This window comes from Dermacentor silvarum, chromosome 1, assembly GCF_013339745.2.
Source record: "Dermacentor silvarum isolate Dsil-2018 chromosome 1, BIME_Dsil_1.4, whole genome shotgun sequence".
Classification (NCBI taxonomy): Eukaryota; Metazoa; Arthropoda; class Arachnida; order Ixodida; family Ixodidae; genus Dermacentor; species Dermacentor silvarum.
The window spans coordinates 26,345,896-26,371,829 of NC_051154.1; the positions used below are offsets into that span (position 1 = coordinate 26,345,896).

The 25,934-nt window shown below is 46.4% G+C and overlaps 1 protein-coding gene across 5 annotated transcripts in view; it reads right to left on the reverse strand.

The window, feature by feature from the left end:
• Positions 1–25,934, reverse strand: part of LOC119458334 (armadillo repeat-containing protein 8-like) — an 82,056-nt gene that overhangs the window by 38,930 nt on the left and 17,192 nt on the right. For all 5 annotated transcript variants that reach the window (XM_049665633.1, XM_049665635.1, XM_037720177.2 and 2 more), the window contains 4 exons: positions 5,145–5,225; positions 4,988–5,063; positions 509–599; positions 354–414 (listed from right to left, as the gene is read on the reverse strand). In XM_049665633.1, the coding sequence (XP_049521590.1) occupies positions 354–414; positions 509–599; positions 4,988–5,063; positions 5,145–5,225 (309 nt within the window). The remainder of the gene's footprint in view (positions 1–353; positions 415–508; positions 600–4,987; positions 5,064–5,144; positions 5,226–25,934) is intronic.

Consider the following 25,934-nt stretch of genomic DNA (forward strand, 5'->3'; position numbering starts at 1 on the left):
TTAATTCGGACATTTTTTTCGGTCCCGTGAAATCCGAATTAACGAGCTTTTACTGCATCCCTTTAAGTCACAGGTGTGTATGAACCTTTGAACGAAAGATGCCTATTCTTATTATAAGTGTTTATGCAAAGCCCATCTGTATTCATGAATAAACAATGCATATTTACCTACGAAAAAATATTTGTCACTTTATGGTCACTAAAACAATGGCGGCAATTTTTTTTCGAAATAGGTCAGTCTGAAGATTTTAAATCTGCAATAAAAAAATCTGATCCTGGGGGGGTCACATTTGGCAAATAAATTGACCCTCAAAGGGTTCACAACCAATTAGGCACTAAGGTAAAAACGCATACCTTGAACACAATCCGAGGATCTTCGGAGTGTACTGCCCCTGCTCTGCTCAGAAAGGTCATACTGAGGAGCAAGAAAGAAAAAATAACTTTTAGCACAGTGCATATGCATCTCGATGTGGCATGTTTCAACGAAAATAACGAAAAAGTCAACTAACCATTTTGCTGCTGCAAGCTGCATTTCTGTGGGCTTGTCTCTGGCCATCAGGGTCACCAAGATATCAGGAACAGTCCTGCCACCATAGCTTGCTGCAAAAACATGCACAGGCATGTAATATGTAGTCACTAGTACTTTACATACACGCAGGCATACGTTTTTGAGCCAGAACCAGAATAAAAAAGATAGGCATAGCACATGCACTGCGGTGAAGCTTATTATACAAAGCACACAGTTGGGAAAGTAGCAGCGCATCACAGCATCCCACTCAAACATTTTTTCAAACAGACGTGCAAAAAACAAATGTAATCAAACTAACAGTGGGATAGCTTAACTGCAATTTTTATTTGTCCGGGTCGGTAAACTCTGGCTGCATAATGACTAGGGGTCATATTTTGTAACCATTCATTTTCCATTCTTTTCACCCTTCCATCATTGGCTCAGATGAGATTGCCCAGATCAACCACTCAGCACGACAGATGATAAGAAGAAGGTAAATTATAGGGATTGTTTCACGATGCAACCACAGAAATAATTGGAAGAGAGCAAGAAACATCTCTACAGGCATCTTTCATTGCTGTCTTGTGATATGGGAATAATATTATTATTTATTAGATACAAAATCAAAGTACAAAAGCAAGCCTGCCGAAGCCAAATGAGAGCTTGAATGACAAAGTTAGTTATGCAAGGTTTTATGGCGCAAAAGCAACTAAGGCTATGATGTGCCATGCACAGGATGAAAATATATAATTTGATAGAAGTGCTTCAAGCAACGAAAATTTACTTTAAAGTTTGTTTAAGAACCCTGTTTCATCTAAAAACTTAAAAACATCGTCTAGAGATACAAGTGCGTTTTCAGCCAGGATCAGGTATGGATGAAGTGGTGTTAGTGTTTTGTAAAGTACACAAAAATATTTCCATCTTTTTTCTTCCAACGGTGGACATGTTATTAAAATGTGATTCACAGTTAAGAGATTCTTGGCATTGATTCACAAACCGCTTGTTGTTCATTTTTCAATAAAATGTTGTGTGTGAGATGTGTGTGTCCGATGCGAACGCGACATAGAATAACTTCTATGAAACGTTCCTAGTGATTTGATGTCTTCCACTCCTGTAGCATGGGTTTTACTATTTGTAGCTTGTTGTTTACTTGGCAGCCCCACTCCTGTTGCCACTTTGAGGTGGCTGCAGCACGGACCACCCGGACACAGTCCTTGAATGGAAGATTTATTTGTGTAATTTTTTCACGTGCTGTGATTACTGCGCATATGTCCGCCTTTTCATTTCCCGAGATTCCCACGTGGCTTGGAACCCAACAGAGACGAATTACTTTACCATGCTCTTCACTTTTGCCGAGCATTCTCAGGATGCAGCCGAGAAAAGGTTCACACACTGATTTTCTATGGAGGGCTTGAATGACAAAGACACACCCGCAAGATGAGAATAGGATAAAGGGCCTTGAGGCACTTTCCAAGAAACACATGCCTGGCATTGAATGGTACCCCTTCACACATATCCAACAAAAGCTTTCCGAGTGTGCCTTGTATAATCTGAATAATCAGCAATCAATTATTGAACTCACCATGATTTGTGACTTTCCCCTCCTTTTTGTAGTCACTACTGCACTAGAAACTATGCCATTGTGCTAGTACAAAGTAATACCGGTAATGCTCCACCCACCACCGCACCGAGATTTGCTATCAGTGCCGTGGTATCATTCACGGCTACTAGAAGGCACCACTGTCTTACCTGCAATTAGATCTCTTGATTATGCCTCATCAGGCTTTACTGCTGTTTATTTTTGGCTCATATTGAATTAAAGTAAATGGCTACTGTCACTAAACATGACGAGCACATCATATTTCTAACAAAGCTTTGTCTTACTCAACCACAAGTAAAAGCAACCCAGTGAAGCATGTAAAAAAATTTCCTGCTAATACAGTTGAACCCGTTTATAATGAATTCGATAGTTCCATGAAAAGTGGTAGTTGTATCAGTAGTTCGTTATATCTGAACTCTCCAATTCAAAACCTGTAAATATTTGAACGACACTGAAGCTGGAATCAGCATTTATGATTCGACACCACTTTAGTGCGAAAATCTCATTTTTAGTAGCTTTTTTTCTTGCACTTTCCTGCATCTAGCTGCAAGTTTCCCTTCAAATTATTATCTAAAGAAGGAAATGTGGTGTTGTAGCTCTTTCGAAATGACGCCTAACCAGTTCCGATCACTTGCCATTTATAACTACAAGCGCAGCCACCGCCATATTTTTCTTCAAGAGCTTGCAATATATTTTCTTATGAGCGGGACACGAGTGGATTCTGCATATGATAGCAAAGCGTTCTAGTTGGCTAGAAACGGAAACTATCGCGGCATGCCAGCATTTTACAAAGCTCCTGCCGTTACAGTTGCAGCATTAGCCATGTGAGCACTGAGATCTGCGAACACATGTTTTCTATGTCGCTTCAGCCAAACAAAATAGTACTAGGTTACAAAGGTGAAACGCCATCGCAAACCATTGTCGGATACAACGTAAACGAAGCATCGACGAACCATGACCTCAAGATAACGGCGTAGTAAGCGCCAACTCTGCAATTTGCCATGGCAGCAGCGCGTCGTGCCACGTTCACGCCAACTCGAGCCACATCAATACCGACAGCAAAGCGTAATGCACGAGGTGCCGCATGGAAAACTACACAAGAATGAGAGTGCCACAGTCATGATGGCCTCCAAGACTGCACGCAGTGCCACACGAGGAACTAGGCAAAAACTAGAGTGCCTCCGTCATGGCCTCCGAGATTGCACTGGCATGCGCGCCAGTGCTATCTCGGAAGTCACAGCCGCTGATGCTGTACTGCCTAGCCCTTAAGCATGCTGGAGACATGCCTTGGAAGCATGGTTACCCTAGCTTGGTTAAAAGCGAGCGACTTTCCTCATGGCTTCTGAAATCGGCATGCGGTGCTTGTATCTTCATCACGGTTGAACTGGAGCATGGGGGTACTGCCACGCGCACAGTAACACTTTCGTGCTTCAGAAATTCGTGTGCACTCTCCTTTTACCGCGACTGAGTTTGAAGTGTTCGTTGTAACAGCACGTTGCTTTTGAAAATGTCGCTATACAGTGTAGACCGCTTATAACGTAAGTCTCCGGAGTCGCGAATATCTGCATTATAAGCGGTACCGCACTATAACCAAAACAACGATTTTCAAGCCCTGCACGTATGCAAAACATGTAGACCAAGCATGTAGATACACTTTGTACTATCGCGTGCACATCGCGATGTAGCCGGTACTCTTCAAGCTCGACAGCTTTGCACCGAGTCAAAACGAAACAAATGTTTGCCGCAACCTCTGCGGAAAAAAACGTGACCGCTATCGACGCGATTATGAACGGCGACAAATTGGGGTGCTGAAGGCATGCGCCCAACACACGCACCGAGTCTGGACAATCGAATTAACTACCATTCGCTGCGACAACTGCAGTCGAAACCACAGTCGCTATCTATACAATTATCGATGGCAACTATGCAGTTTTTTTAGGCACGCGGCCAACGCGCGTACCAAGTAAAAACGAAACTACTGTTCGCCACAACCGCTTCGGAGAAAACCGCGGCCGCTATCGACGCGATCGTGGATGACGACTACGCAGTTACGAAAGCTCGCGGCCAACGCGGTGTTATGCGCGGCGGTAAACGCAAGAATACAGGCTTTAAATGCAAATAGGCTCGAAGCGTTCCTGCGATGCTGTCATTCACGTACGATTTCAACTCATGGCTGTGGCAATGCGGACTCCGCCGCTTCGTTTCGGTTGGACGCTAGCGACGTTCTTGCTCTTTTGCGTCACACATTTGCGGCGCTCCTCGCTCACCGAGCTCCAAAAAGTAGTCCGAATGAACCCATGTGCGGCCAATTAAGTCCGAATTAACGAGAGTTTGATTGCACTGAATAATGCATACGCCGGCCAGCAGCACGCACCTTGTTGAAAAGTGTGCTTGCTGCCGCCCTTGTCGGCGAGATTTTCTCGCGAAAGCTGCATTATAACCGGTATTTCGTCTCACGCGGCTGCACTGTAAGTGGTATGCGTATACATGGATCTTCTAAAGAAGGGTAAACGGGAGTCGTAAAAGGCCGCGTTGTAGCCAGTTCTGCATTATAAACGGTTACGTTATAAGTGGTCTATACTGTATGTGGACACAGTTTCAATAGGCAGGGTAGGAAAATAGTAAATGCAAAAAAATGTGGTCATTATAACTGATAAATTGTTATACCTGGGGTCGTTATAAGTGGGTTCGACTGAATAGTTATTAGGAAAGAAAGGAAAAGGCCATGGATATCAAAACTGTCAAGTGAATTAGTAAATATATGAACTCTCGCACAACCATTGAGGCAAAGCCACTATCTAGGGAATGAGCATGGCTAGGCATAGATAGACATTACTGGACGAGGACGACTACACAATAGAGGACATGCAACTCACTTACATACAACAAGCGCTTGAGACACTTTAGGGTTCTGGTAGCACATGTGTGTCAAACAGCGAAGACTTGGGAGTTGCACCTAAAGAAGAGAAAAAGCATGAAACAGCATGCAATCAAAAAGACATAACCCACTTCCGTCCACATCACAAAATGTAAGTACCTTGTACACTGGAGAACAAAGCAATGCTGTTAAGGCGGGGACCGCACCATGTGCACAGAGGTAGTTCTGATGGTCCGGCGTCTGTAAGTAAACAATGCATGCCAGTGTTTACAGTGTCCTAAGTTTGTGGGCGTAAAATAATATGAAAAAACACTTTAACAACATTGAAAATTGCTATGAAAGAATAGCTAATATGCTCAATCTAGACGGGCAGCTCAACTTGAGATGCCACTGCATATTTCATCGCTTGCACCTAAGCTGCAATAAAAGCCACTTTTTATGTGGCGCATGTAGCAGAAAAGCTGTTGTCAACACGATATATACACACATATAAGGAATATGCACTCAAATACAGTCGAACCACATTATAACAAAGTCGCAGCTACCACTACAATTACATCATTATATCCACTATTCGTTTAAATGTACACACTAATTTAGCGGGGAAAAAAATCTAAGATTGCGCAAACATCAGAGAAGTGCAAGCATGACGCCATGTGTCGGCATTGCAAACCACTCAGCAAGGACAGTATTCTCGATCATTCACTTCCAGAGATAAAATTGCTTTTGCAGCATTTTGCGTGACTAACAACTGGCTTGTCAATGTCAAGAGGCGACAGCATTCTCCTGGCACTATTCTAAGCACGTTGTCCAACATAACTGGCAAGCCACCACATCACCTTTATGGCTGAGATCGGCCACACAGCACCGAGTGGCCAATCCCAGCAACGATGGCTGTGCAGACCCCAGCAAAACTCATGCCCGCCCACCGACCAATCAAATGCATGCAGCACGACACGTGAATGCTACCAAACCTGCAAACATCAATTTATTTGAAAAAAGGATATAATTGTCGTCTGGCGGCTTCCCACGAAGTCGTGAACTATAAAATTTTCTTACAGTCTATACATGCAACCACCTTCACCACTTCAGCCTTTCTCGCCATGGGGAGCAGCTTCTCAAGGTAATTCCGTATTTTCCTAGTCATGTTGATGTAAACCCCTTGAATAAGGTTAAAGGTAGCAACATTCTTTTTTTGTTTGCCGCCAGAGTGCACGAACCAGGGCAGGCGAGAAAGTCTGAGGCTTATCCATGCCTCCCTGTTGCTGGAGCTTATTCCAGTGGTTGCGCTCGCCGCCATTTCCGTGAGAACAAGTGCCCGAGCATCCCCGTGGTGTCGGCCGTGCCTTTCGTTTCCTTGGTTTTATGTTTTGGCTTGCACCAGTGTCATGACAGTTGCTCTTGATCACGGATCCTGCAATCACGGTGCTGCACAGCGCTATCGCTGCGATAAAAAAGAGCAAACTGCGACCGGCAAGGCTAGGCGCATGCAGCAAGAGAGCAGGAGAAGGAGTGCCTAGAAGAGGAGGAATGTGGTGCCTTTCATTTATTCCGAGGGCTTATCTTGACAGCCTCCACAGCACTTATCGATGGTTCTTTGATGCTTCTTTGATGACGAAAGCACTGTTTTGACCAATTACACGATGGCAAGCAAACGGTTTGCTTTCCAAACCGGTATAAGATAGCACACCTGTCGGCGATACGATCACTATTGCAAGATTTCCCATGACTTGGCACCGGAAGCATCGCTGTCTATGGTGATAGTGCGTCTTGTACAGTTCCAAGCACTCTATCTTGGCACTGTGCCAGGGAAGCTGTTGTTTGTAGACGCCAACATGTTCAGTTCTAAGTCACGCGAAAGTGCTCGTATCCTTAAAGGTAACTGACCAAAAATATCAAAAATTAAAAATTAAATTATGGGGTTTTACAAGCCAAATCCACGATCTGATTATGAGGCACGCCGTAGTGGGGGACTGCGGAAATTTAGACCACCTGGGGTTCTTTAACGTGCACCTAAATCTAAGTACACGGGTGTTTTCGCATTTCGCCCCCATCGAAATGCGGCCGCCGTGGCCGGGATTCGATCCCGCGACCTCGTGCTCAGCAGCCCAACACCATAGCCACTGAGCAACCACGGCGGGTACCAAAAATATCGCTCCGGAATGCCTGTCACCCGAGAAACATGTTTTGAACTGTGGGTGAGCAAATACTCGCTTCTCCATATCCAATATTGCATTGGATCGTCTACTTTCAGATTCATTATACAGTCGAATCCCCCTACAAAAAATGCCGCTACAACGAAATTTCCACCAAAACGAAGATTTTCCGATGCCCCGTCAGCTGCCCATAGAAAGTAATACCAAAAATAGTCCCTTAATAACGAAGGCGTTCTATTCGGTATTTCCGGTTCAACGAACTTTTCGAAAACGAAACTGGGATTGAACTGAAATTGGAACTGCCGAGTAGTCAATTAGAAGGCCTTTCCAAAGCTGTACACTATGTACACTTATGTACACTAAATCATATGTACACTTGAATGAGGTTTTCGCGAACGAAATCAAATTCAAAGTGCCGATTTAAGCCACTGCAATCCATAGCCACGCGTGGTGATAACGCGCCCGCGCGAGACTGCCACTGCAGGGGATCACCGCAATCGCTGCCGTTGTCTGTGGTCGGTGTCCGGTCGAAATGGCTACGCCAACGAAGAAGCGTAAATTTCTCTCTCTCGAAGAGAGCGCACATATGATCGCCGACGCAGAAAATGGAAAGAAAAAATCTCGCAGTTTCGCCCGAAAGGCGACGCATCGAATGTGATAGCAAATTAGTAGACTGCTATACGAAGCAAGCAAGGATTGCAGTTTTATCGGCCGTATAAAGTTGCAAACATTCGCTTACTAAATAAATTAACAAGCACGGCGTCACGCGCGCACAAGCAAACATGAACACACCTCGCTCGTTGACCGCGGAAACGAACTGTCAAAACGCTGGAGACGAAGCGCACCTTCGTGCTAGCATGCCTCTTGCTTCAACGCGGCGAAAACACGGCGCGCGGTGGACTTTCTCCGTCGCAGATTGCTTTCAAGATAGGGCCAAGGCGATCGTATCGCCGAAGTGGATCGTCGTAGATTACGTCCTGCTTCGGTCCACTTAAACCGTTTCGCATTGCATTGCTGGCGAAAATCCTCTCCTTCTGTTTGCGCCAGTCCCGCTCGCAAGTTTCGGATTCTCCAAACGCCCGTGAAGCGGCCCGATTTCCGTCCGCCTCCGCACACACGATCATTTTCCTTTTAAATGCGGCACCATGATGAACTCGGTACTTCATGCTGATAGAGCTGACGTAGAGAATGTGAAGACAGACGGTAGACTTTTGCCTAAGCACGTGTACTGCAGCACACGGAGGAAGCTACGGCATGCTACGGTAGCTAGGCTCGACGCCAGCCACGGTGTAAAAAAGGAAGGTGATCCGACGGCGGCGCGAGGCGCGGCCACTTAGTGCGGTTTAGGGACAGTGAAGGCAAAATAGACTTTAAGCGGGTAGAAATAACCAAACAGAGGTTATCTGATTGGTGGATAAAATTAAGGCAGGGGTGAAATTTCACCCACCACAAAGTACAAATTATGTTAATAGTCATGGCTAGGTGGCGTATGCCACCTCCCGATTTAAAGGGTTCAGCCTCATCCATCCATCCATCCATCCATAGTGTGACTCTACGCACGTCTCTGCCGCAAGGGGCAGCACCTGTTCTGGGGGCCACTTTTTCGCTCGCTTTGCTGTCGCTTTTATAGGCACGCGCGGCAGAAGCCGGTGTCCGGTACCACCGAACCGTCGACGTACACCAGGAGGTGGTCTCCGAGGGTCTGGACGAGACCCTCGGAGACCACCTCCTGGTGTACGTCGACGGTTCGGTGGTACCGGACACCGGCTCTGCCACGGCGGCCTGCACGGCTCCAGCCCTGCAGAAGAGCAGGCAGTGTCGACTGCCCAGACACGCCAGCTCGACTGCAGCGGAGGTGGCAGGCCTCCACCTGGCCGTCGACCTACTCTCCGAGGAGCTTCCTGGGGTACCAGCGGCCATCCTCTGCGACTCCAAGGCAGCCCTCCTCGGCCTGCAGAGGCCAGAAAGCGCCAGCCTTGGAGTCGCACTGCTGTCTACCCGGCTGACAGCGCTGCAGGACGCAGGCCACCCGGTGTCCCTGCACTGGATCCCCGCCCACGTAGGGATCCCGGGCAACGAGGCAGCCGACACCCTGGCGAAGGACGCCCACCACACCACTGTGCCCCTCAGTCGGGCCGTGACGGAGGGCGACTTCACTGGACTGAGGCTGCGGCGACACCTGGCGACCCACCACCCAGACAAACGGGTGGCACTGGGATGCCCCCCACGACCACTCCCCCAGCGAGGCCTGGCTCGCAGGGAGACCTCGCTCCTTCTCCGGCTCCGCATCGGCTGCAGCTGGACGGCAGCACGCAGCTACCGACTGGGACGAGCGACGTCCCCGGCCTGCAGCTCCTGCGGGGAGCCGGAGACGATCGAACATCTCCTGCTGGCCTGCCCGGCGTACCTCCAGCAGCGGGGCCCACTCCTGCAGGAGTTCCGCCGCCTGGGCCTCCCCTCTGGCAAGGAGGAAGATCTCCTCTTCCCCGGCCGACACCACCTTTCTGCACTTCGAGGCGTCGTGGAGTTCCTTGACTCGTCAGGGCTCTCCGCACGCCTCTAAGGACATTTCTACAAGCGGGAAGGCCTCACGGCCTCCCACCCCACCCCGGGCCTGACTGGCCTGGCACAACACCCCTGCAGACTCTGCAGCACACCAAGGCCTTCCATCTCGGCCTGATACGTGCCGCCTATGCCTGCCGGTTTTGCTTCGCCCAGCCATGGCGACTCCACTCTATCCCTTCTTTCGCTCCCACTTACCCCTCCCCGTTGGCGCTGAGCCGTGCTCCCTCAAGGGCTGCAGAAGATAGCGTCAACCTTTCCCTTTCCCTCAAGAACCACTTATCGATCGATCGCGGCGCAGAAGTGCTTTATTTCGATGAATATATGTTGTTCGCCTGCTTAAAACGACTCTACTTGGTTGGAGGAACGTCCCTTTATATTTCTGCCGACATCGCGATTGACTCCGACGCGGCGAGCAGCGGTAAGCGCAGCGCGCCGTCTGCTCGAGCAGACGACGCGTCTCTCTCGTGTTCGAAATGACGGTATTTTGACTGTAAGTGGCATGAAACCTTCTACCTGCTCAGGATTTGGCATCTAAATAACGAAAAATTGCATATCTTTGGGTATGGGTGTTTAAATGCTGACGGAGGTCGTAAATTATCCACTGTTGTGCCGCTTCTCCAAGGCCTCCTGAACACGTGCTGCCCCAACGGCGGCGCTCACTTCCGGTCACACAAAGTGGCCGCTCTCTCGCCCCAGCGCGGGTACATTCTAGCCACTGTAGCGCGGGCGCGCCGTCGGAACACCTATCTTCGAGCACACATACACCGTGCTCGACCATGGTGCTCGACGCGCGTGCGAGGCGGCCATTTTGAAATGCCGACGAAGATTTTAAAGGGACACCGGAAGAGAAACCGGAAATTCTGCTTTAATGGTAGATTATCCTACCACGATCGCAGACATACCATTCTTACTGCGAACAGAGGTTTAATAAGCGAGAAAATATAGAAAAACTGAAGGATAGGTGCTGACGCCCCTTTTAAGCCCGGACCACACGTCCGCTTGCGGACGCGCGCAAGCTCGCGTCTGCGCGCCCACGCATGCACAGACGGTGTAGCACGGCTCGTACGCGTCGAAACGCGGCGCTATCTCGGTGATCAGCTCCTCTCTGATATTGCGCGCTTGAGCTGCCTTGCGCCGACGCGCCTGGCTACGCAGCTACGGTGCGGTACATTCAACTCTCAGTTAAGCAGATTTATAACATGCAAGAAAGTGCTTCTTCGCTTTTTGTGCTGATCTAACAGTTCTAAAAATCTAACAATTACGTTTATAAATATCGAAGCATTTTGAAACACTGTCAACAACGAAGTACTAAGTGGCGTCTGCCAAGGTGTAAACGAGTGAGGCCAGTGAGCGCGCGCTGCCGCGCGTATTTGTGGATGCAAACTGCCATTCCCCGCTAGGCGCGGCAGCCGCTAGGCGCGTAGACGCGAGCTTGCGCGCGTCCGCAAGCGTACGTGTGGTCTGGGCTTAAGAATTTCCCGCACTACACGTTCGTGACGTCGGAGATCACAAACGCAGCCCAGCCGCGATTGGTCGAGAGCGATTTATCGCTGTTAATAAAACGCAAAATGAAATACACTTTAATCGTACAAAAACAGCATTTGCAAACTTTTTAAGCCGTTTCAAGCGAGGACGTACAAGTTTAGCGCACAATTAAATAAGGAATAAGAAAAAATGAAGTGGCGCTACATGCGGTCGTGATAGTTTCGTAGTTTCGTTACGCCCCATGCATCATCGCGCGCGCCTGTTCCGCTCTACAGTTCAGTGTTTGGTTGCGTGTTGCGTGGCTCGAAAAACGTTGACTTCGCGGGAAACAGCCAGAAAATGCCTCGTGTGTGTAGTGTTAAGAGTTGAATCAACGGCGCAAGGCGCTTGCTCAAGGGCAGCGGCAGTGTTAACCCGACTGTGTCCTTTCATGTGGTGCGGCGCGCTGAGCCCCGGCGTTCGCAATGGCTCAGTGACCTGCCGATGATAAAACGGCAAAAGAGCCAGAGAAACCGATGGTGTGCATTTCTCGCCCTAGGATTATGTATACAATCCTGCCCTCGGAAAGTATCTTGGCGTGCCCCAGAGGCCAGTCTTCTCGAGAAGCTGTCCCATCAATGTCGCCTTTATCAAATCCCCTACTGATGCCCCTGCAGCAGCAAACTGGCAGCTCGGTGAGTGCTGAATGTCATTAAAAAAAGACAAGACACGAAGAAACCATACCGAGTACGCAGGCAACTTTCTACACTTGTTCTGTCGGGAACATCGTCGCCTGGCGGACCGGCCGCCTCGCTTTCCGTCGACGAAAACGAGTCTTGGCTGTCCGTTGGCGCGGCCGGCTGCTCACCGCCAGCGTACACGGAAACACCTACCGCGCGAGCACGGAGGATCATTTCCGTGCTCCGTTTCACTGAAGTCGCTCAAATGCAGTCCTGCTTCCCTGGCGAGCTCTTCGTTGCACGGTTCAGCGTCAGCAACGGTATCCATAGCGGCCACAGAACACCTTAGCAAAAGAACGCAAACGCAGCGGCCATGCAGCTTTGATGGGGCGAACGCCTCGGCCGTTTACGCAAGCGGGACGTATCATGGCGCCCTCTGATTCGCTGAGAGCCATGGAGGAAGGAAAAAAACTAGGAGGGAGCGTCACGTGACAATCTTGAAGCCTAGTCATAAAAAATTTAGAGGAATGGGATGATGGGAAATAGGCCCTCACGTGATAGGCAAGCGGTAGATTTTACTCGGCTCGCTTCGGTGGCTTCGGTTTCGTCTGCTGCGGGGGTTTCGGAATATGCGCACATACTCGGTGTGGCAAACGCGCGCCGAGGTTAGTGAAGGAATTCGAGTGTGTGAAGCAGTTGAGCCTCGCCGCTTAATTAGCAGTCAGGCGCCAAGGCTGTTGCGAACGAAGGCGTCGGTTAACCGGCATTGCGCCGAACAACCCGGGAGGACCACCTCAAGGACGACTGGTTGCGTTTCGGTGTAGTTTCAGGGAAACGAGGGAACCTTTCGCCCTGCAAACGTGTGAAGTGTGAAGGCAACCAAGCCGCCCTTCCGACGACGATTCGTTGCGTTTGACGACGTCTTCTGGGAACCAATGATGCCTTTCGCCCCCGCAAAATGTGCACGCGATTAAGCGAGCGTACAGAGGGTCCGAAGCGACTGTCCCTACGGGAAAAAAATGCGTCCCGTCTTGTGCCCAAGGATGGACTGGCGAGCCGGAGACTCCGAACATATTTAGGGCCGTGCCGGCCCGTAGCGCAGTCAACACTGTTGCTCGCCTCTCAGCAGACCGGCGAGAACTCCCGTCAGCAGTAGGCGCACCTGCGTGATGAAGTGTTTTGTGCCAGGATGCCCTAATCGAACAGAAAATCGGCGCGATGGCCTGTCCTTCCATAGGTCAGCACAATGAACGTTTCTTTTATTTATGAAAATGGAACTGCAATATTCGCGATCGTTAGTGACTACGTGCTCGTGTGAATTATAACTGCCGAAATAGTGGTGCAATACTATTAAAGCCATTTTTTTTCCAACTTTGTCATAATTCCCACTAAGTGCTAAACATTTATTTCTCTTTAAAGTACTTTTATCGGATAGCGTACACTCCTAAAAAGGTACGATGTGAAACTATTTATTGTCGGAGAATTACATTTCCTGCTATAAAAATTATTATTGACTGAATTTTGTATGTATTTCTTGTGGCTGAAAACAATCAAAATTGCAATAAAACTAATTAATTGAAGAAACCACGAAAGATTAGTCTTCACATAACATACCAAGTTTTGCAATAGTCGCCAAGAACAATAATTTTGTAGAGAATATTCTGCTCGTAGTAACTCGGCTTGTGAGTGCAAAGTTCAAACATCGTGTTGCAAAGTTCAATCACTCCCCATGTTGAGGCTAATATCATTTTCTTTTTTTTTTAGAAGATATGATGTTGGTTGACATATTTTAAACAACAGGTAAATGACAGTTGAGATGAAATAACACAGTTTTACTTTAAATTACAGGAGTGAACATCATTTTCATTCATTTATTAGTAGTACCCTGAAGGCCTGGAGGCATTACAGAGGGGGCATTACATTACATTATGTATGTGTTACAGCTATATCTTTGATATTTTTGGGTGAAACATGCACTGCAAAGTTACTACAGCTCCATTTCCCCCGAGATTCAATTAGCTGTATGTGTATTTTACAAGCACACTTAGATCAAAGATAGTTTTCTACACAAGGGGATGCGGTGTGTAGGGAAAGCATGCACAGATCATGGGAGGTCTTTTGCATGACTCTGCAAAGGTTGTGTAAATGCATTCCACAGCAAATGTTATTGTTGGACCTTAAAAATATCTGGTGGGTTATTCTTTAACTGCAGACGCTTGCAAAGGACGATGCCACAGCAATGAGTCAACCTTAAAGTGAAGCAGCTACATCCACGGGAACATAACAGCATCAAGTTGAGCCATGTAAGTTGATGCACAGCTGTATGCAGCCAGAATGCATGTTTCCAGTTTGATCATACCTTTTTCATGACTGTGGTAGATGTCCCCCACCATTCCTGAAGTGAAATATGCTTTTCTTATATTCAGGCAGGTCTCTCTCAAGCCACAGTGGATATGGACATCTCTGAGGGCTTGTCTGATTGATGTGCTAGCAGAGGGTACTGCTACATCTGCTAGCGCGTCCTTGACTGATTCAGACATCGCTGATGAGCCTTCCGAAATCCAACATGTCGTGGCATGTTTTATTGTCGTAATGATCACAGAGCTTGCTTAAGACAATTTCTCACATGTGTGCCTTGGTTCATTCATGTTCTGATCTGCTTTTAAAAAATCTTGTGTTTCCCTTTAATATATATTTTGGATTTCACCTTTAAAGTAATTATTTAAGTTTCAAAAATGCATATGAGAATGTCATACAGCTTTTTGTAAGATGTTTTCGACAGATTTAAAAGATCTATTAGTAATGCTCAGAATGAAGAGAAAGATAGAACTGTTCAACCTATCATTGGCTACATTACAGCCCTTTTTTGACACAGGTGACAAGCATACTGCGTTCAAATTTCATTGTTAACACTGGCAAAAGCAAGTGCTAATGAATGAAAGCCATATATGCTACATCATAAACTCATTTTAGTTAATCTAGGATAAGTACTTCGTTCTGCGTACGTGCTTTGTGTCATGTTGGTCACCCATGCACCTGCTACAGCGCGTGATATTTTGCAGCCACAGCCAGCAGAAGACGCACCTGAAAAGGCCTTTCTGAGGCATGAAGTATGGCGTTACACAATTACAAACTGCGACCAAGAAGAAGATGAAGACTCTACGGCAATCCCATCAACAGCTTTTTCAAAAGGTTGCTCATCTCGAAAATGTCATAGAAGATTTATCTGACAATCGCATTCTAGGAAATGAGGATGTCGCCGTATTGCAGAGTCTTCATGGGGCAAAAAAAGACTTGCTCATGCGTCAACTGCCACATAAGTCTGGTGCCAGCAATGTCACCCGCTTACTCGCCAGAGCTCAGGCCATTTGCACTGACTTTGCATTTTTATTCCCGTAGAGCATACAGATATGTACGAGCTGTTTTCAACACATGCCTCCCGCATCCAAAGACACTGTGTAAATGATATCAATCCATTGATAGGGCTGCTGACTTTTCAAAAGAGGCAATGACTGCATTGGCTATCAAGGTAAAGCACGGCTCTCCACATTATGCAATCTGGTTGTGGATGAGATGGCCATTCAAAGAAGTAGTGTGGGAAGGGAAAAGCTCCCATGGATATGTTGACATGGGCATTGATGTCAATGATGACAGCTTTCCAGTTGCCTAAGATGCATTTGTTTTAATGCTTGTTGCAATCAATGGCAGATGGAAGCTGCCGATTTGCTACTTTCTAGTGCATGGCCTTGGTGGTGAGCAGAGGTGCAATTTGTTGCTGCAAGCTGCTAGATTCACTCACGAAAAAGGTGCACACATTGTGAGTTTGACCTGCGATGGCGCTGCAGCAAATTTGTCATTGCTGCACAGCCTTGGCTGCAAGATGGACCTGACTGAGCTGGATGCTTCTTTTCCACATCCAGTGACAAAAAAGCTTTTCTTTGCCATGTTGGATCCCTGTCACATGTTGAAGCTACTGCGGCACACCCTGTTTGATAAAAAGGCTATTGTGATACGAACAAACAGTTCATATTGTTGAAACACATTGATGAGCTGCATGAAATCCAGTACACAGAGGGCCTACATTTGGCAAACAAACTTAGACAAGCACATATTACCTGGAAAAGCCAGCCCATGAAAGTCTCATTGTTGGCTCAAACGTTTAGTCAATCGGTAGCAGATGTTCTTGGTGACTGCAGAGCTCAAAAAAATTCAAAATTTTCAAATTCCTTGCCAACAGAAGAGTTTATCAGGCATGTCAACAATGCATTTGACATTTTAAATTCAAGACATCCAAGGCAAGAAGAATAAAAAGGACCGCTGTGTCCTGAAAATGCGGCTCCTGTCACTGCATATGTCAAAGAACTTATGGCCTAATTTTGCTCGCTTAGGGAGTCTGCAGCTGGTAAACTAATGACAGGGACCAACCAAGACACAGGCTTCATTTGCTTTGTGGTGTGCTTAGACAACCGTCCATACAACCACTTGATTACAGAAAATGGCCTATTGGCATATCTTCCGACTTCCAAGCTCAGTCAGGACCACCTTGAGTTACTTTTTTGCTGCAATAAAATCATTTGGGGGCTGCAATGACAACCCAACAGCAAAGCAGTTTGCAGCAGCATTGAAGCGTCTGATAGTTCGTAATGAGGTCAAGGACATTGATGGCGGAAATTGCTTTCTATTGGAACACATCGAAATTCTCTTTGTACGCTCCTCTGAAAAAACCATACTCCATCGATGTAATTAACCTCACTACCCCTCAGAGAAGCCCTGCAGCCAGTGAACCACTCACAGAAGCAATTTTACAGGATCATGGTTACTCTGCTGACCCAGGCAGGGTGTCTGAGCTTGGGTGCCTGCGGCTCGCAGTACTGGAAGAATTGCTACACAAGTTTTCTCGTGGGTGAATTATGTTCATGATGGCCCACACAATTAATTCCTTTATCCATCAACTTCAGCTGTCCCACCAGGTTTTGTGTTAAGGCATTTATTTGTTTCTTGAGTGACTTTGTAAAGTGCATATATTGTTCAAGAGCGTTGTATGCAGATGTCAAACTTTTATAGAGGGAAAATGTGATACCTTATTGTAAATTCTGCAAGTACATGTTTGTTGTCTTGCTGAATGCTGTAGCTTGAATCGCCTGCATGCAAATTATGCTTAAACAATTGTTCTGTTCAGCCCAAGCTAAACAGTGTGGACAATGACGGTAGGTTAGCTGGCCTACCTTTCACTAGAGCAAACTGTGTGATGACATGGACATGCTGTGAATGCTCTCAATGGATTATGTGTGAGCTAGGTATATGCTTGAGGATGACAATGTTTTTTTTAATGTTTATCCTGTATGTCTTTTACCTGACTTTTGTGGAAATTTGCCACTGCCACCTGGAATACCGTTGGTGTTACTATTTAAATAATTTAATGTGCTCACTCTGTTCACTTGCTTTACAATAGCCTTTTATGATGCCAGATTCACTGTAACCACAAACATTTGGTGTATACCACTCAATGAGTGTTTTAAATACCGTGAAATATTCATTCATTTGAGGTTCACAACATAATAGAGCCATCGCGTCCTAATTGCGGTGTGTTGGCTCAGCTTCGACGGTGCTAACTTATTTGTACGTATGTGATACAACATAAGCTTTGTTGTACATTTTACTTGCAGCAAAATGCATTGTATTTTAATGTTGACATACTTACTTTGTGGGTCTGACCTCACATCAATTGTTTCAACTTTGACTTTGTGAACTACCACTCTTTTTTTAATTTCTGCTTATGTATTGCTGACTTTTCTGACAAGCACAATCACCGAAGCATTTCGATATTTGTGAGGACAGTGCAGATATAAATATTATACAATTATAGCCCTGTATTGCATACAAGGCATTGTATACTTACAATGCCTTGTATATAGGCGTTGCATACAAGGCATTGTAAGCAAAACTGCAGCTACATTCAAGGACAGCTGATCCCATTGACCAGTTTTATTAAAGGTATCAATACTATGTGTGATATAGTTTACTTTGTATAACATTATTATACAAATGCCCTGTGGCATACAAGTATGCTAATACTGATACCGAAGAGCAGTGGCACAATAAGTTTTCCTACTTGCTGTTTATAATTTTCTTTTGTGTATTATCTTTGCAATGTACTTCATTTAAATTATAAATGTGGCTTCCTTCTGTATTTGTGTGAAATCTTCTGGCTTCTATAGGTGCAATAAACACTGAATAAAGAATGAAACAATTACTGTTGTCATAAAAATGTGCTTTCCATAGTACAAGTACACCAGCAACACAATGAATCCACAAGTGCAAATGAATGCTGCCATTTTTCCCTTGCCGCTATGTATTCAGTTTTCATGCCGTTTGACACTAGCAGAGGAAGAAGGGTCCTCCTGGCAGTGTTTGATTCTAGGACATAATTATGCTGTGGGGCTATACTCGCATTCGGAAACAGCTGAATAAACTCTAGATAATGCACAAATCCCGTCCATTTGCTTTATTATATAACGAAAATTGATCCCCGAGGCGCGTCTCAACAGCGTCGTCGCACCACAGAATCTTGCAAAATAGTACACGTAAAATCTGAATAAACGGCGATTACTTCGGCGTTTAGAATGCAGGCTAATGCTATTTATTTCTCTCAAAATGAAACACGCCCACCAGAGCATTTTATTAAGCGAAAATGCGACAAAAAAGTGTCCTTCAAAACATCTCGTTTCTTCCTAGGTGCAAGACAGCGTGACAAAAATTATTTATCTCAAATAAAACACGCACACCAGCCTTTTATTAATTAAGCGAAAATGCGACAAAAAAAAAAGAAAGAAAGAAAGAGTGTCCCTCAAGACATCTCGTTTCTTTCTAGGTGCAAGACAGCGGGACGAAAAATTAGCAAGATAATACGCACCACAGCTTAAGGTGCACAACGGCTGATTTGACGAAACTTGAGTACGTGGGAAAAATAGACCACACTCGGGCGTCTGGACGGGTTTCGAGCCGCGAGCGCTGGCAACTCCACTAACCGCGGTGGTAAGCGCAAGTGACGCCTTGAAAAGTTTCTGTCTTCATGAGTCAGACGCCCCAGTCTTGCTCCACGTTTCAAGGCATCGCATTTGAAGCGAAGAACGACGCGCGCAGTAGCAGAAAACCACCACCCGCATACGGGCCTCCAAGCCAGTGACGGCAGGCGCCACTAAAAGTTACCACGTACCAAACAATCACGAATGTTCCGGCAACCTTGTGGGCCTTTTCCGCCCCATAAGGCACCGCGCACGGGGCCCCTGAGAGAGGGAGGGGTGGCTTCAGAGGAGGTTGGCTTGCCGAGGCTAGCGGAATCACGTGACGCTCCCTCCTAGTATTTTTTACCTCCATGCTGAGAGCAATGAAATCTGTGATGACACTGCTTCAGCGCCGAATGTGGGGTGAGAGAAATTGAGAAAGAGATATTTGGTCTTTGTTTACGAATTTCTCCGCTAATAACTCATATTTTTGCACCGAACAAAAACTGCATGCATTCCTGAAGGTCCCTCTTTTATTCCAGCTGAACTTCCTGCTTGTCTTCGAGTAAATACGATATTCCTTAGGAAGCGGCAGCACTATAATGGCATCGCCCGTTTGGTGCCATTATGATAACGCCACACCGCGCGCCGATGCATAGCCTCATGGCCGATGCTGCACAGTACCGATACTACCGATACGACGCAACGTTTATAGAACTTCTTTCAGGTTCTATACATAGCTTGCACTGACGTCAGTGAAAGGAATTCTGGGATATGCGTCCGCCATGCATATGAACCGCTCACTCTCCCACAGTCGTTGCAAGCCCCGCAAGACGTGTTGTCACCATGGTCATGTGCATGGTATTTGGTTGTTCCAACCGCAGTGACACCCGCGGGAGAAAAAAAACCGACCAACAGCAACTTCTTTTCTTTAACGAAGATCGTGGAGAACCAGTGCGAGCGCACGAAAGCGTTGAGCACGAAGTGGCGCAGCCTATGGCTGGCGCGCATTAAACGTGCCAACTTAGACACCGAGAACCGCAACCTGCGAGTTTGCGGCGCACACTTCATTGCAGGTAAATAATTCCTTTCGACTTTGACAGCGTGATAAAGCCCAAACCGCATGAAAGCGATTTTGTGCGCGACGGCGACGAGCGACGGCTCGCAACATCGGGGAGACGTCGCTCAAAGTCGTCGCTCGCATGCCAGCTAAACTGTTCGACAAGACGGACCCTGACTGGGCTCCGTCGCTTCTCCTCGGCTACAGCGCCATGAGCACGGATCCCTCACGACACCAACGCCTCGAAAAACGACGCGCCGAAAAGCGGCAAGCGGATGCCGAAAAGCGGGAAGCAGAACTGCAGGAACGGCGTGCCGAGGCCGATGCGGCAGCGACAGGGATCCAGCCGTGTGCCGATCGGCCCCTCTCACCGCACCCCACTGGAGAAACCGACGCTGACGAAAGTGATACAGGTAAGTCAACACCTTTGCTTTGGCAAGTGAAGTTCGAGGCCCTTCCCGGCGTCTAGACGAATGCTTTGCAAGCGCGTTGTGAGGCGTTTCTGTGGATAGCCAAAATGATCGCGTCACTTTTAAATATGCGACACTTTTTCATTACAGGTGTTGCGAGGACATTCAGCTGCTTGAGCAACAGTGCATCTCACTGAATGAGCGCCTCTATGCTGCCCGTATCGAGAAAGAGGAGCTTGAGATCTCAGAAAATTCACTAAGGAGTTCTGAAAGGAAAGTCATGTTCTACACGGGGATGGCCAACTTCACTGTTCTCTCAGCCGTCTTTAAGCTTGTGGAGAGTGCTGTATCCCACAGCATCAACAACACTGTCAAAATTCCAGGAATTCATCCTCTTTATGATGAAAATCAAGGTGAACCTTCACAACACTGACCTTGCATTTCGTTTCAACATTTCCGAAGCAACAGTATCGCGGATTTTTGACAAGTGGCTGCATGGTGCATATTGTCGGCTTAAATCCCAGATAACCTGGCCAGGGCGTGAGGCACTGCAGCGTACTATGCCACAAACTTTCTTTGATTCGTTTGGGCCGAAAGTCTCCGCAATTATCGACTGCTTCGAAATAAAGATCGAAAGGCCGTCGTCTCTACTTTCTAGAAGTGAAACATGGTCAACGTATAAAGGAAGCAACACTACGAAGTTTGTCATTGCAATTGCACCACAGGGTGTAGTAACATACATTTCAGAAGGTTGGGGAGGCCGTGTTAGCGACAAGCACATTACAGAGAATTGTGGCTTATTGGACAATTTGGTTCCTGGTGATGTTGTCCTCGTAGATAGGGGGTTCAATATAGAGGACAGTGTTGGCTTTTATTGTGCACGTCTCCATGTCCCAGCATACACAAAAGGGAAAAAGCAGCCGTCTCCCGAAGACGTGGAAAGAACAAGGAAGCTTGCAAATGTTAGGATTCACGTGGAGCGTGTTATCGGCCTGATCAGAAATAAGTTTGTATTTTTGAAGTCTACCGTGCCTATTAACTATGTTTCTCGTCGTGAAGGGGATGAACTGACTCCACTTGACAAGATTGTGACAGTGTGTTGTGCACTCTGCAACTTGTGTCTCTCAATAGTTGCAACAGTAAAGAACCATAGCGATGAAAATGTAGCAACACCTGAGGACGACTGACACCGAGTACCATCTGCTACAGGTAGCATTGGGGTGTATCCAGTGTAATCAAGGTTGGACACAATGTGTGATACTTGTTTTCAGTGTGTCGTAGCATATGCATACCTGACATTCTAGATACGAAGTGGCCCAACTACAGAAAGCATCTCAGCAATCAGTACGTTTAATACAAAATGGCAAGCTTTATTAATGAAGGAAGTTATGGATGTTGACTGGCACTTATGCATGTAGCGAGGAGGAGACTAATGGTTTTAGTACATTGCGCTCCTCTGAATACTTTGTAGGAGGGGAAATTTGCATTGACATGCTTGAGACTGAGTAGTTGTAAGTGTGCAATTGACTTTAGGTAACATTTGTGTTTTGCTGAACCTCTAATTCTGTGAACTTGTTGATTTAGTTTTATGGGAGCATTTGTATTCATTTACTCAAACCTCAAGAGCAGAGAGCTCTTTTTCAATAAGAGATATGAAAACTTCTCTTTAGTTATTTGAATTCCCACGACACTGATGCAACTTCTGTGAAGTTGGCATTTTGTGTCACTCCTGTATAAACTGTACGGCTTGAAAGAAGCGTTGGGTTGAGTGCGCTCTTGTGGGGAATACTGGAGGCTTTGAATTTCGAACCAAACCCTGAAGACGTGGCAGCCTTAGCATATAAAAAGGACCTAAAGGTCATAAAAATAAACACTCGCAAAGCTATCCACCAACTGTCAATGCCAAGGTATTTAGCATTCATGGTACAGCAGCTCTTCATGCTTTGAGAATAACTAAGCATGCAACTTCTTAATAATGTTTTAGTTATTGCATAAAACCATTTTTGTTTGTGCACAGGCCCTTTCAGACACATTCTAGCTCGTATTGGAGCAACCAAAGGTACGAATGCCATTTGGTCTGGCTAGCTTGTGGCTGTCAAGTGCAGGCTGCATGCGTGCTGATGCACTCAATGTAGGAGCATTGCAGAGACACGCCCTAGACATATGGTGCCCAACTGCACTTTGGCGTTAGTTGGAGAATGGTCATAATGCACCAGAAATGAAGCAGGCAATGGTGCATGCTTTCAAAACACTTTATTTTGGTCTCTGTCTCGGTTAGTACCCTCGCACAGATTCTCATCAGCCGTCACTCTCCCCTTGATTGCTAGTTGCATTGTTGGACACTACAGGCAACAGTGCAGGTGAGAAAGGAAAAGTGTGAGCACTTGTTGCAGGAACCATTCTCCTTGTCACCTTTGCATTCAGGACAAAACCAATGCTTTGTTTTTGGTGCTTTCTTCAAAGCAACACACGAAAAATGAAACCATTTATACTGACAGGAGCTGCTGTCACAGGCGATTATTTTTCCAGTCTCTGGCCCTCGGCAGAAGCAGTAGGCATCCTCACTGCCCGCTTCATCTGGACATTTGAGCTGTCTAGTAAAATAGTGGTTAAACAGCTCGGGAAGGATAGCTTTTACAAAGAACTCTTTTGCAGTAGCCATGATGCTGGTGCAAAACTTGTCACCTTTCAAGATTTTCTCTACATAGAGAAGGTTAGGAGCCCAAACAACGAAGTAGCAGTACTCCACTTGGCACACTACCATTTGAGTTTGAATCTGATAATAATATGTGTGCTGCCTTCGCAGCTGCATGACGCCATTGGTGGTGCAGAGGCTCGAGTTAGGAGCAGAGAGCTCTGTCAGTTCTTTTGCATTCCGTAGCAAGTATGGGCATTTAAATTCAACTACACCCTTGCCACAGCAACTGCAGGAAACGAGAGCATCTGGTGTGGCGCCAATAAAAGGATATTCAGTGCTCAAGTGCAGACCAGACTTCACGCACTGGAAGCCTTCGTGCTTGTCTCGCTGGCTAGCTTGAAATGCTTTAAAGGCATCTTGCTCATGTGTCAGACCCCATGTCACTGCAGGTGTTTTCACCGAGCGTTTTTCAGGGTAGCATATTCCCTTCAAAAGTGATATGCTGGGCTTCAGAACACTTGTGCAGCATACATTCTTCATCACAGAAGCAGTCACACGACCAGCTCGGTGTAAAAACCAATCTCTTGACCTACTTTGGTCTTTTGTGCCTGCTTCTACAGACTTGACAGTCTTCTCATTGACGGTGAACGTTGACATAAAAGTGTCAGCTTTTGCAACAAGAGTGTCCAGCTCATCTGCTGCATATAGATCCGAGTAGAGGTCTCTGAGGTGAGCAACTGTGCTTTGAACAGGTTCTTGAAAGCTTTCACAGTGGTCAGGCAGCAGGGAAAATATAGCTGGTACAACGCCGGTACTGTCGAATGCTGCATAAAGCTCCTCGAGCTCAGTCGGTGATGGTGGTGAAATGCCCTTTCGTTGCTTCAGCAGTTTAGTTTCTTTTGATTCACTGCTTGTTGCATCAAGGCGACGCTTCTTTTCCTTCGAGGAACTGAAGTCTATGTCTTTTAGTCTTTTATACTCCACCCTCTCAACATAAGGCATTCTCTTTCTGGTTGACTGGTTCAGCCGGGCACCTGTTTCAATGGCGAACAGGCAGGCACCAACATGTGAGCATGTCTCCCCAGTCCCTGCCATGCAAGTGCAGTGTCCAGTCACTACGGTGCCGCTCTGTTTGTACAGCACCCACACTTTAAGAGGGCACTCCCCCAACCTTTGAGAGTGGTTCACCTGCAAAATAAGCATAAAAAAGAATTAAACATTTGAATCACTACTCATAAAAAAGTTTTCACTACTACCTCATATACTAGTGCTTGGTTTCCATGTTATTTCAACCGAAGTGTGTTTATTTTCTCGTGCAGTATGTACTTTTCTCAGAAACAGCAGTCCTTTTTCACAGCACACCTAAATCACCTCGCTGTTCTGCAAACTGTGTTTTAGAAACCAGAAAGCTTTAAAAAAAAACATGTGAAGGTAGTAGCACACCAACAACTTGAAACTAATCGTGTGATAGCGTATCTGGTGTTTAACAAGCAACAAATGGGCCAATTGACTGGTGCCACAGTGGAAGGCTCGATACCACCACGGGTTCAACGTGCATTGATATCGCGCGGGCCACGGGCGCTTTTCAAAGTTTCGTCTCCAAGATTGATCACGTGCTCTCGGGTTATGCAGCCGAGCATCATAACCAGCGAGACACCGCGGCGGATGCTTTAAAACTATGTACAACCAGTTGTGAGGCCTTGAAAGTTAAAAAAAAAAAAAAAACGTCTGCGCTTACCTCTTCAAGTAGGAGCACCTTGTCTTCTCCGAGCCTCCTCGCCGACAAACTCTTTACCCAACCACTAGTGAAATAATTGTGCGACTCCAGCGATTTGTAGGCTTTTATCTGGTCCAGGGTCACAAAGCTGGTGGAGAATACCAAGTAGTTGACGATGTCGCCGTGAGCGTCACTTGGCACCAGGCTGGCGTCGGCACTTGTGTCCATTCCCAGGTGCAGTGTGTAGGGATCGACGTTCTCGCACAGTTGAATCTTTTCTTTGTAGCGTACACGCGCAGATCCAATCAACTGTGCGAAGTAGTCCTTGCAAAAGGGCCGTGCAGTTGGAAATGCTGGCATGTCCAAAGAATATTCGAATTGAAGCCTGTCACGACACAGAAAACTATTCGACGGATTCTCGCAACGCGCGCGCGTCACGCTAGCGACAAGCGGTTCGTGAACATGGCGGCTGCCACAGCGAGCCTGCGGTTGTGACGTCACGTGCAAGCTATGTATACACATTGGATACGACGCACGTCAAAATGGCGACGTCCCTCGCATACTTCAGTTGGCTACTGGCGCGGCTAGCAGCGGCTGCGATACTGACTTTTCTAGATGGCGCTAACTATGCACCATATTTATCAGTTTCAGTTAAAAACTGGTGCGTTTTTTTTTAATCCTCGAATCTAAGCCGACCTTTGAGTTTCGTATGATTATTTTTTTTTTAAATGTATCGGCCTAGATTCGAATAAATATCGTAAGCCAAAAAATATCGTAAGCCAATAGCAGAACTTTTCATTAACTTTGAAGAATTTGTTCCTCAGTAAATAGCTCTTCACACCTGAATGTACATACAGCACAAAGCGAAACCTTAAAAGAAGCGAGAAAAAGCACAGACAGCACTGACTTCCAACTTATTTGATCATTCGCAGAAGGAACACTTCACTTGTATAGGAATGTGCAATGAAAACACCAAAATGAAATGTACAGCAGCAATGTTGTCCCCTGTTTCTTCTATCACATCAAAGGCACCTGTGATGTTCAAATAATCTAACTTTTTATCCGATATTGCAAATGCCCTCAAAGGACAATTGCAATATCGGTGAGGCACACTTACACGTTGCCACATTGCACGATATAAGTATCCTGAATTGGTTGCTAGTGTAACGTTCTGTGACAACTTGAAAGCAGAGCCTCAATTCAGATATCCCATGAACATTTAGCCGACCATCATAATTTGTCCTGTGCCTAGCTA